Source organism: Papaver somniferum, chromosome 8 (assembly GCF_003573695.1).
Source record: "Papaver somniferum cultivar HN1 chromosome 8, ASM357369v1, whole genome shotgun sequence".
Taxonomy (NCBI): domain Eukaryota; kingdom Viridiplantae; phylum Streptophyta; class Magnoliopsida; order Ranunculales; family Papaveraceae; genus Papaver; species Papaver somniferum.
The window spans coordinates 19,705,922-19,718,221 of NC_039365.1; the positions used below are offsets into that span (position 1 = coordinate 19,705,922).

The window sequence follows — 12,300 nt, forward strand, 5'->3', positions numbered from 1 at the left end:
TCGGTTGTTGCGATCTTGAAGAATGCAGCTGGTTTCCTTGGTTAATGGCTGTTGAGTATTGTTTGATGTCCAGAGAAGTGGCGTTTGTTTTTGTGTTACCGTGAAGAGTCCTTGGTTTCAAGGGAAGTCGAACAAGAGAAGTAGTTTAAGCTGGAACGTGTTTATCAGTAAACCAAGGGAGGAAGATGAAGTTCAATAGGTTAGGGTTAATGGACCATAACTGCTGGGTTCATGAGGTTATGCAACATTATGCTCGAAGAGAAGTAACTTCAGTTTCAGTTTCAGGGCTGCTGATATATAGGAAAGACAAGAAGATGATCTTATTCTTGTACAGTTAAGAGAAGGAGGTGCTTCTGGTTGAAATCAGTAATCAATGGAGGAGTTTGATGATAATACAGTTGATCGACGTTATTAGGGAACATGGCAGACGAAATAATAATGTCGAAAAAAAAAGAGGAAATTACTATTGTGGTTTGTGCGATTGTTTGTGAAAGATGGGCTTGTTTTTTAGATGCTGAGATAAACAAGGAAACTTTTGGTTTTATTTCGAGAAGAAATTCAGCTGAACAAACTAATGTTGATGCCTTGGATTCCATTAAGTATTCTGGGTTAATCATTGGCTTGAGTTTAATCGGTTCATTGCATAAGGTGGTACCGATAATTGAAGTTTGCTTCCGTTAATGTGCTGAGAAGTGGTGCTGATGGAAGATCGTGATGGTGACTGTAAGAAGAGTTTGGTACCTACAAAGAAGATGGGTCTGCTGGGCACGTAAGAAGAGTTGGGTCAAGAAGTTTTCTTGAAGTTGCGAACAACATGGAGTGCTAATAAAGTTGAATCGAGAGAGTTGTTGCTGCTCGGGAGGAAAACTTGCTAGTAACGATGAAGAACGACCAATGATCGATCATGCTGTCATTAATGGTGGTTATGAATGGACGAATGAGAGTAGGTTTTGGAGATTCTTACGATAGCAGCAATGACAAGACCGGTGATGAAGTTTGCTGCCACTGGCAGGGTTGGTTACCGGTGATTGAACAAGTTGTGGCTTGAGTGATCATTGCAACTGGTGTTTAAAAAAAAAAGGAAAAGAAAAATGTGACAGTATTATGATGGGAATGTTCGAGATAGTGAAACAGAAGTGACTTGATGAGTGGTGGGTGTTGATTATTTGTGAAGAGAAGACATGATGAGATTTATTGTTGTTGTGACAGAGCATTGGTTGATTTTAGAAGGTGAAGAAGTTTTGGGTTGAGATTGTATTTGAAAGGTTAGGTTATGGATTCGAAATAGACGCACTAGCAAATCAAAGTTGGTATTGCAGTCATGAGGACTGGTACAGTTTGATGAAGTTGATCGAATTCAGAAACTTCGAATGACAAGGTAAGTTGGGTGTTTATGTTTGAGCTTAAGGGAGGATGGTATCATGTTAAGCTCAAACATAGAGATTGAAGAGTTTGTGGCAGAAACTTGGAAGTCTTACAAAGTTGTGAAAGTTATTGCTTGTGGCAGAAGCGTAACAAAAGAAAGATTGTGAGAGAATCTTGAAGAACAAAGAAGTGTGAAGGTTTCGCAACAATAGCGTGACTGGAACAAGAGAATAAGAAACAACAATAAGGTTGTGAAGAAAGAGAAGTTAATCACCAGGTGGTGATGAGAGAGTGTTGAGTTTGAGACGTCACAAGATTGTGAGCGTGAAACAAGATTGTAGGCGAGTAAAGTCTACAAGTTGAGTGAAGCAATCCCAGTGGGGATTTGACTAGAGTTGTGTGAAGCAACCCCAGTGGGGATTGTGGAATTTGTTAAGTTTGAACAACAACAGTGAGTGAGAATCCCATGAGTTGTAGAAAACAACAATACTGGGTTAAACTCTCATGAGTTGTAAACTGAAATGATACCTGTTAATATCAACAAATGAGGTGAGCTGGATCATTACAGTAATGATAAAGAATAAACAAGAGATGGGTTTGAGCTACAATGCTCAGTGAAGAAAGTTGAAGATGAGCTACAATGCTCGATGTTGAGTTAAAGTATTTGGTTTTGTGTTTGGTTAGCAAGTTGTAAAGAGCACAAGAAGGTGTTTCTAGCTTGTTATGGTTAATGTTCCGCTGCGATGAAGAAGAACGTGAAAAGAAGTTTGTGATGATTGTTGTGAAGAAGATTGTTTTGATAATGATGACGGAATTCTTGAATGAGAAAAGACAAGAACGTGTTAACGTTTATCAATGGAAGAAGAGGAATAGAAAATGATAAAAGACAAGGACGTGCAAACGTTTATCAATGGAAGAAGAGGTTTACGGAATTCATTTTGAATGATATCTTGGTTTAAGGGAGAATGTTGGAAGTTAATTCAAGATATGGTGATTGAGTTCTAGAGAGTTCTAGAAGAGTTCTATTTAGAGTTTGTTTTATGTTAGGAAAGTGTGCTTTATTTAGAGTTTATTTTTATTAGGAAAGTGTTTTGAGTGATCGTCAAGTTTGTGAGACTATAAATAGGCTATTGAGCCATAAAAAATTATACACAAAACTAATTATCAATATAATCGTTTATTTGTTTCCGCGTGTACTCTCCTCTCTCTTGCTCGATCTTACATCCTGACCTAATGTTCTCACTCCTATTGATGCCAATGTTGTTCAGATGTTGCATGGTAAAATACCCATCAATGGATGAAGTCTTAGGTTTGATATTGTACCTCTGAACAAGCCTACGAATGTTTCCCGAATTGCTAACCGTAGAAGATTGGCAACAAATCGTATGTTCAGCTGATTCACTGGCCATTAGTACGGTTAAGAGTGGGACCCAGCATTTCCAGGTGTGAGTCGGCTAAAAATTGTTGTCCTAATTATGTGGCAATCCCATTTCAACTCTCTATAAATAGAAGCCAAGGGACTTAAAAACCAAGCTGATCAATTTAGGGTTCACCTCTACAGGATCATTTCTTCATTCACCCCTCGCTCCCCCTTTCTTTCTTCTCTCTGACACTCTCTGTTCAGAGAAGAACCTCAGGTAAGCTTTCCTCTTTTACTCCCACTCTCTCTTCTTCAATAAAACCTTAGAAAATCATCAATCGGATTTTGAATTTTTGAATCCTCGATTGAAAATGAAAAATGAAATTTAGGGATTTAAAATTCATTTCAGAAATCAATAAGAAAGGAACCAAATGTGGCTCTCTTGATTTGAATGAAACAAACTCTGTTTAATCGACTGGGGGTATACAATTTGCAAATCAAAAGCCATCAAAATTAGGTCATTTCAAAGGTACCTGCTTGCTGTATGAAAAATCAGAAATCTCCTTACATGAAGAACCGGGGATTTTGTATTTTTTTAACTGATTTTCTTGATCGTATTGTTAGAATTAAGTTCAATTTAACCAGTTTTGTTCTTCGATTGTGTAGAATTTGAGTGAGTGATTGGTATTTTTGAGTTAAAAGATGGCACTGCAAGAATCACTAACAAGATTCAAACAGCAACAAGAAAAATGCCAATCAACTCTATCAAGTATCAATAATGCTCGAGCAGCAGCAGGATCAGGATCATCATCCAGGTCTGCTCCACATCATAAATCTGTACCTATTGCAACATCATCTTCAATTGCTGCAAAGGCGCCTGCTGTCAAGTTTTCAAATGATACAGAAAGGCTTCAACATATCAATAGTATCCGGAAAGCTCCGATTGGGGCTCAAATGAAACGTGTTATAGCCATTCTGTATGAGGTATAAAACTAGACTCTTCTTTGTAAGATGGTATAAATTGATGCCTAGTGTTTGTACACATCCATTTGGTTCGATATGTAAAGCAATGAACAACCGTTAGTATTGATGTCCATTCTGATTTAAATGACAAGAAAGGGACAGAAGGTTGTAACAATTGTAGGAGAATAGAGAATATTTGAAGTGTACATTGTGACATGTGTTCATGAGGATCGGGGAATTATGCTTAGTAGAAGGTATTTTGATATTTGGTTTTAGTATCTATTTTAGATGAAATTTGAGTGATAGAAAAATCTTGGAAGTCACCACATGAGAAAATGTTAGTGAAGCAACATTCTGGGTCTGTGGCTTGTTAGACTGTTTTTTCAGCGTGGATAAAGCCAGTTATCTAATGAAAAATAGCGGTTATTGATAATGTCACTTAATAGTTTCTATTATGAATTATCCGAAACTGTAATGTAAAATGTATAATGGTTTTCTAACATAGGAAACAGAACTATTTGACAGTTTAAGGGTTAACCTACATTTAGAATAAAACAGTTCATAGAACTACTGAATTTCTTAAGCTTTGCGGCACTTGTTGCTTTCAACTACTTGTTGCAAAAGACTAACTATATATACTAAAACTTTTTTTTTTCCAGACAAGGGAAGCCTTTACAGCGGAGCAGATTAATGAAGTATGTTACGTTGATGCAGTTAATAATAGGGAAGTGTTCAGTGGTTTAACAAACAACCCGAAAGTGTTCTACGATGGGAAACGCTTCTCTTACAAGGTAACTCTTGCGTCTTTCTCTGGAGTTCACCATATGAGACAATCCTGCATAGTAACATTTTCCTGGCCATTCTCAAGAATGGTTCAGGAAAAGTTCCTGCTTAAACATATGCCTTGATAGTTGATATGGGTAGAGAGGTATGACGATATAACTCCATAATTTTTCTGCAGGCCACTCATGATCTCAAAAACAAAAAAGAACTGCTTCACTTGATTCGGAAGTTTCCAGAAGGTAAGAATGTTATCGACCTAAAGGATGCCTACCCAACTGTCCTAGATGACTTACAGGTAACATTTTTCTACTGTTGATCCAGTGAAACTTGTCATTCTTTGAAGCTGTACAGATTTTAGGCATTAATATGTGCGAATATGGAGAGTTGACCTGCTAATCTGTACGTTATGCCATTTGCACAGGCTCTGAAGGCTTCTGGCGACGTTTGGTTGCTATCAAATTTTGATTCTCAAGAAGATGTTGTTTTCCCGAATGATCCCAAGATAACAATCAAAGTGGATGACGACCTAAAGGTATTATTCCGAGGGATTGAGCTTCCACGTGATATGATTGATATTGAGAAAGATCTTCAGAAGAATGGGATGAAGCCAGCAACAAATACAGCAAAGAGGAGGGCGATGGCCCAGGTTCATGGTATTAACCCCAAGCCGAAGGCCAAGAAGAAAACACGCGACATTAGCAAGAGGACCAAGCTTACAAATGCCCATCTCCCAGAGCTTTTCAAGAACATTCCATAATCTGGAAAAACCCCAAACTCCAACGAGTTCTGAGAGAATACTAATTTTCTGTCTGTTTGTATAAACTTCAGGTGTTTAAATTGCGTAAAGGAATCCCCTAATTTTCTTAAAAAGAAAGTTAGGCATCAGATAGTTTGTGAACAAGTTCGTAAAAAACTGCTGCTGCAAAGAAATGTATTCATGCTCCTGAATTTTTTCCTCGATCTAAACGTTCATGTACTTCAACTAAGATTTAGTAATTCAAATCTATAATTTTCACCATATGTAATGCATTATAGTATGTGAGTGTACTATGTAATGCCAGAATTGGTTTTCAAAAGAAAATTCTTTCCGAATCTCAGTTTTGTTTTGTTTCTTGAACTCATGATTGGTTTCCTAGTTCTTGCTGAGTAAACGTGTTTGTGGGCTCATGCAAGCAAAAGCTAAGCTGTTCGTTTAATCCTTTTGGTGTGCAATGCTGAAAACAAAATTGATCTTTGTTATATGTACAACAGTGTGACAAGCTTAGTTAATCGCTTATGACATAGCAGTGCAAACAAGACATAAATGAAACAGTAATCCATAAGAAAAATACGGGAGTTCAACAACTCGGGGCGGTGGCGCAGTTGGCTAGCGCGTAGGTCTCATAGCTATATATAGAGTGATCCTGAGGTCGAGAGTTCGAGCCTCTCTCGCCCCAATACTTTTTTACCCCAGTTGAATTTTTTTTTTTGGTTGATTCATTAACTTTTCACTTCCTGAGATACTTAAATACAACAATGTGCCAACTTATGTTGAATGACTGAGATTGATTTAGGTAGGCATATAGACAAGAAAACTGTGAATAAGAACCTATGTCCACAAAAGCTCTTATTCATTGTTTGCAACACCTCGAAATCCAGTAAAACAATATTCTGTTTGGAACAGTAACTTAAAAAATGTGCCAAGACCGATTGGGGCGGTGGCGCAGTTGGCTAGCGCGTAGGTCTCATAGCTATGTAGAGTGATCATGAGGTCGAGCCTCTCTCGCCCCAATACCTTTTTTTAGGCTATGCTGTAGGCACAAATAGGTTCTTATTCTTTTTCTTTTTTCTTTTGCTAAGAAACACACCATTGCATTAACAAAGAAGAGAGTTACAGATTGTATTCAGGTTTACCTTCCTAAAAAGAGAGTTCAGAAAATTAGGAAGGGAGAACCAAAGACCCTTAAGATTGTTTTCCCTAGCCCGACGTTCAAGCTAGTCTGTTATAGAGTTATTCAACCGCTTTATATACATAACTTTAAAGGACACAGAACTAGAAAGCAAATTCCGACAAAGTTCCAAAATATCCAAACTTCTCCAATCCACGCTTGAACTGCAACCATTCACAAATTCCACCAGTTGGAGACAATCACTAACAAACACAACTTTGGGAAGATTAATCTCTTCTGCCCAAGAGATCGCCAAAATTAGAGCAGCAGCTTCATCTCCTACTGCATCTTGAATCAATCCAAAGTCTCATCTGGCCCTTCTTACTCTTCCTGTAACATTACACCAAATAACACCAATACCCATTTTAAAATCTTTAGAAGAACCATCCACAAATATAAAATGATCCACTTCAGACCCCGGAATTTTTACTTCACGAAAACAATTCGAAGAACAAAACTGGAGAGCAATATAGGAACAAATCATTCTCTTGATATTCAAAATGATCATGTTCATATCAACAGAGGTACTATTGAAAATCACATCACACCTCAATTTCCAAACACACCACATAACAATAACACCAACACTAGGCCATGTAAATTTATAAGTGGATATTCCCAGATTAGAGTCATGCCAGTAAAGGAAAATATCATCAATGCATTCAAAATCAGTTTGTACTAGATGCTGAAGGGAAAGCCCAAACCAAATATGAGAGACCACAGGACAGTTTATAAATAGGTGCATAATATTTTCTTCATGAGTGTGACAGAGAGGACAAGTCATATCCACATTCTGGTTATAAAGCTGTATTAGAGAGTTGACAGGAAGCATATATGCAAAAATTTTCCACATAAAAAACTTACTTTTCGGTAAACATTCAATACCCCAAACTTTTCTTCAGAAGGCAGAGTCCTCAGTAGAAGAAGTATCATTCATGTAGATTCTATAAGGAGATTTAATAGTGAAATTATCATTTCTGGTATGAGCCCACATAATAGAGTCAGACTGAGACAGATTTATCCTAATAGACCTAATCCTAGTAACTTCATCAGGAGAGAATAACTGATTCAACATAGCAACATTCCGACAGTTATGAGAATAATCGAAGAGTTCAGAAACAAAAGCATAACTACTACAACTAGAATGCAAAGGAACTGGAGGATTACTATTCCCTGGGATCCAGATTGCATTCCAAATAGGAGTGAGAGCCCCACTATTGATTTTAACCACTGAGTTAGCCTTAATGAATTGCAGCCCATTAACTATACCCTTCCAAATCCAAGAGGAAGAGTCAGCCGCCTTGTCAATTTCTAACAGATTCTGATTAGGAAAGTACTTGTCTTTAAGAAAAGAAAAAAGCAAAATATTCTGATTTTTCAAAAGTCTCCAACCCAGTTTACAAATGTGTTAGAGCATTTCTCGGTCGAACTCGCATGCGTTGCTATCTCAAACATGTTTGTCAATGTTAGTGATCAAAACTATAAGTCTTGATTTCTAGTCTATTATAGCTAAGTCTCGGACTAGGATAGAAAGTTTAGTTGAGCTCAAGGACTTCATGGAGATTCATCATACAAGTAGAAGAACTACTCAAGGAACTGATGGAACTTCTCGACAAAAAGGTATGTGAATACTTGAACTTATCTATCACTCAAAAGTCTATCTACTCTATCTCCTACTCTTTGAGACAAGAAGTCGTATCCTATATATATAGAATTTGATTATACACATTTGGTATTTCGAGCCGAGTATATCTCGCCTATCTATATCTCGAAATATGAGTTGGTAAGATTTTCGCTTTAACCAAGTTTATCTTTACCATGTGACGAAAGTCATGATATGTTTCAATCATCTTGAAAATTGCTTTGACGAGAAATGGTGTAACAACTGTATAACGTCCTCTAAGAATGTTTCAATGATTGAAATGAGAGTTTAGATTACATAACCAATAGTGGACATAAGCATTGTTTTGGAAACACATTTATGTATAAGTCCTATTCCTTGAACCAAAGTTTGTGAACTTTGTTGATCAAGATAACCGGAAGAATGGCGTGAGCCAAGTCCGCGAACTCAGTCCGCGAACTGCCGAAGATCTCAAACCCGAGAATTTCTGCTGGAGTTGACAAACTACTGAATCTAAGTCCGCGAACTCAGTCCGCGAACCCAGTCCGCGAACTGGCGAAGTGCTCATACCCGAGAATTTTTGCTGGAGTTTGTAAACTCTGTTCGGTAACTTAAGTCTGTGAACCTAGTCTGCGAACTTGTGAAAGTTATATATTTGAAGATGATTTCTGAACTTAAACTTAAAAAGAGTAAGGAATGCAGTTTGCAACCCGTGGGTATAAAAGTTCATGAACCGACTCAAGTGAATCAAATCATATTTGCTTAAATTTTGTCTTGTGTAGTACATGAGATTTCCTTGCAATTGAACAACTCTCTAAATAGTTAAGTTGAAGTCATTTGAACTAGTTATGGTGAAGAAGAACGTGGTTGATATGGAATGCTCATATGAATAACCTTTTGGTTAACTATTGTTGAACCAACAAGTGCATACGTTTGGGTACGGTTAACAAACCTAGAAGCGTGCATTGTCAAGTGTGTGTAACAAGCTAAGTTTTCGATCTAAAGGTTGAGAAATATTAGCTTAAATCTAAATCAGGTTTTCATCTAACGGTGGATATTAATTTCTTTGTTACCAAGGTAACTTAATTGCAAACCCTGATTTGAAAGACTATATAAGGGGAACTCTAGAATCTGTACAAAACTAATCCCCACACCTCATGTGTGATACTAGTTTTCATATTAGAGTTGGTTCTCCTTTAACCTTTAGTTTTCTTCTTCTAAAACCAGGTTACAACTTAAAGACTTCATTGAGATTATGAATCCAGACCGATACTACTTTTATCGTGGTTGTCTGATCTGATCTTGCATCTTTTATCATACGAGTACAATCAGATTGATTGGCTTGAGATTGATATCTCTGATAGGCAAGATATAAAAAGTAATCACAAACATCTTCGTCTCATTGTTTATGATTCCGCAACATCTTGTTTCTCTACCATACGATTAAGATTGTTGTGAGGTGATTGATTACTCTAGGATGTTTTTCGGGAATACAATACCGGATTATCAATTGGTTCCTGTTCACCTTGATTACTATCTAAAGACGGAACAAAACCTTTTAGGGTTTATCTGTGGGACACAGATTGATCATTTGATAGACTTGTCTGTGTGAGACATATTTTTTTATTGTCAAAGTCTGCGATTTTGGGTCGTAGCAACTCTTATTTGTGGGTGAGATCAGCTAAGGGAATCAAGTGCGCAGTATCATGCTGGGATCAGAGGCGTAGAGAGTACAAATTTACCTTGGATCAGTGGGAGACTGATTGGGGTTCAACTACAGTCCAGTCCGAAGTTAGCTTGGAGTAGGCTAGTGTCTCTAGCGGCTTAATACAGTGTGTGTTCAATCTGGACTAGGTCCCGAGGTTTTTCTGCATTTGCGGTTTCCTCGTTAACAAAATTTCTGGTGTCTGTGTTATTTCTATTTCCGCGTCATATTTGTTTATATAATTGAAATAATACAGGTTATGCGTTTAGATCATCAAGTAGAGTAATCCAACCTTTAATTGTTGATTGTCATTGATTGATCCTTGGATATTGGTCTTTGGTACCATCCAAGTTATTCCTTGTATTTGATTAGAACTCGCAGTTACTGCTTGAGTAAATCAAATCAAGAGAGAGATATAAACTCGTTGATATACTTTTAATTGATTGAGTCTTGTTGATTCTCTTAAAAGTATATCCGAGTTTGTCCATACATATTGCTAAACGAAATATTGGGTGGTGTTGTTAGACCCCCGCTTTTTCAATTGGTATCATAGCGGGCAAACACGTTTAAGACCTTATAAGTCTGTGTTTGTAGCGATCTGACTCTATGGACAAGAGTATTATCCCTGATAAACGCTTCTCCAGAAATAAAAGTTCTATCTCGTCAAATTCTATTAAAGAGAATGTTTCTCCAATCTCGAATATAAACGAACCTTGTATTCTGACGAGACAGACTAACATCGACATGTGTGATCCCGATTACCCTTCAAAAGAGAGCTTCTCTGGAAATGAAGGGGATTCAGCTGAAGAGAGTGAATTGATTCTAAATCTTGTTATAATTCAAGCTGATAGGTTTAATCGATTGAAGCACCATGTCAATACTCTTCGTGGTGTAGTGACTGCAAATCCAAAGGTAATGCTGAAGATCAGTCTTCATGCATGACTCTTGAGGCTAGCCTTAAAAAGTATGCCCTGGAAATTGAACATTTCTTGAGTAAGCTCTCTATTCAAGGATGCTCAAAGCAATCCAATATGCCAACTACTTCTGACACAACTAAAGATGGTTCATGCTCAGAAGTAAAAACGGAAGCTTCTTATAGTAAAACGGATGTGCCTGCAGTCACCATCACTCAAGGATATTGCACATCAAATGGAGGGAAGAAATCTTTTAACGATGATATTAAGACTGTACTATCTAATCATTCTGATGATCAGAAAGTATGTCTTGTCTGTGAGACAAAGAGTTCTGTTAAACGAAAGGGAACCTCTAGGTTGGATAAAAACTCCTTGTTTCAACTTCAACACACCTTATATTTAATTCTTAAAGGTGTAACTGACATTCGTATGACTAAACCAATTAGTTTTCGTACCTACCCTATGTATGTTATCAGGAAAGTCAGTTCAATGAGTTCCTCGAACACTCAAGAACAAAACAGACGTCTTAATAAATATCGTCTAAAGGAAGATCGTGTCATGGTCTCTGGAAATAACGCTTCCCCTGATGAGAAAGAAAGTTCAAAAGTAAGAAGAAAAATTGATGAAATGTGAGATAATATTAAAGAGATAATTAAAGGGTATAAATAATTCGTCAACAGGTTGTCTTCCTTCTCAAACCAAAATTCTTCTGGTAAGAACTCAAACTATGTCCCGTATTTTGATGATAGTAAGTTTTATGATAATCTCTCACATAAAAAGGGATCCCTCTCTAGATTAAGGAGGAAAAAGAGACTTGACCATAAACACAAATCTCTTTGTGAGCTCGTGGCTCATACTTGTGCTAATTAATCACAAGGTTTGAAGAGATTACTCATAAAAACCCTATTGAGTAAGATGTGTTAATAATCACGTATACTTTTGGCATCTGCATCTGTTGAGTTGAGTTATCTTCTTATCGTCCATAGCTAAACTATTTGTTGTGATAAAAGTATCGTTGTGTCTAAATTTGCTTCTCTTTTTCTTTAGGAAGTCCTCGTTTGAGTCTTGTTTCTTGCTACAACTATGCTCAAAATTGCTTTCCTGAGTTATGAAATTTTTCGAGTCTTTTGTTGCAAAAGTCCCTTTTTGGATTTATTTTTTGGGGGTCATGTTGTACTCGAACGGATACCCGTGTTTTGGGATGAGTCAACTATTTAAGAAAACCCTAGACTCCCTCCCCTAAGAGACCCTTAAATATCAACCTACTGAGTTACGAAATTCACGTACGCATACTCTAGGTTGGCTTCTGGGTTGTCAAGAATGTCTTCTTATTCATCTTTCTATGGTGGTTTTGCAAGAGGATTCCTTGACAAAGGTTGTGATGTTAAGTCCAAGAAGAAAAGAACCCTTGTAGATGAAGATCATCCTAATTCTTCATGTTATTTTTCCTATGTTCATGAGGATGCTGAAAAGGATGATATGATCTCTACTGAAGTTGTTCATGACTTTCTTAAGTACTTTGGGGAAGCAAAACAAGAGCTCATTGTTACTCTGAAAAATCTTGATGCATTAAAAACTGAGTTGGAAAAGGTTACTACTGACCTTGGTATCATAAAGTCTTACATCAATGATCTTCTCAAAGAGAATCACCTCTCCGATGT

General features: G+C 37.1%; 1 protein-coding gene and 1 non-coding gene across 3 annotated transcripts; both read left to right on the forward strand.

Annotated features, from left to right (window-relative positions):
* The first annotated feature begins 2,867 nt into the window (after positions 1-2,867).
* Positions 2,868-5,492, forward strand: LOC113306739. 2 transcript variants are annotated; one of them, XM_026555647.1, is made up of 5 exons: positions 2,868-3,002; positions 3,392-3,709; positions 4,348-4,479; positions 4,650-4,766; positions 4,893-5,492. In XM_026555647.1, the coding sequence occupies exons 2-5, from the start codon at positions 3,428-3,430 to the stop codon at positions 5,226-5,228; spliced, it is 867 nt and encodes a 288-aa protein (XP_026411432.1). In that variant the 5' UTR covers positions 2,868-3,002; positions 3,392-3,427; the 3' UTR covers positions 5,229-5,492. The 2 variants fall into 2 exon arrangements, with proteins under 2 accessions (XP_026411432.1, XP_026411433.1); XM_026555648.1 differs by lacking the exon at positions 2,868-3,002 and adding an exon at positions 3,038-3,254.
* A 326-nt stretch (positions 5,493-5,818) lies between these two features.
* Positions 5,819-5,907, forward strand: TRNAM-CAU. The gene is given in 2 exon segments: positions 5,819-5,856; positions 5,872-5,907. It is a non-coding gene; the product is annotated as a tRNA-Met (tRNA).
* The last annotated feature ends 6,393 nt before the right edge of the window (positions 5,908-12,300 follow it).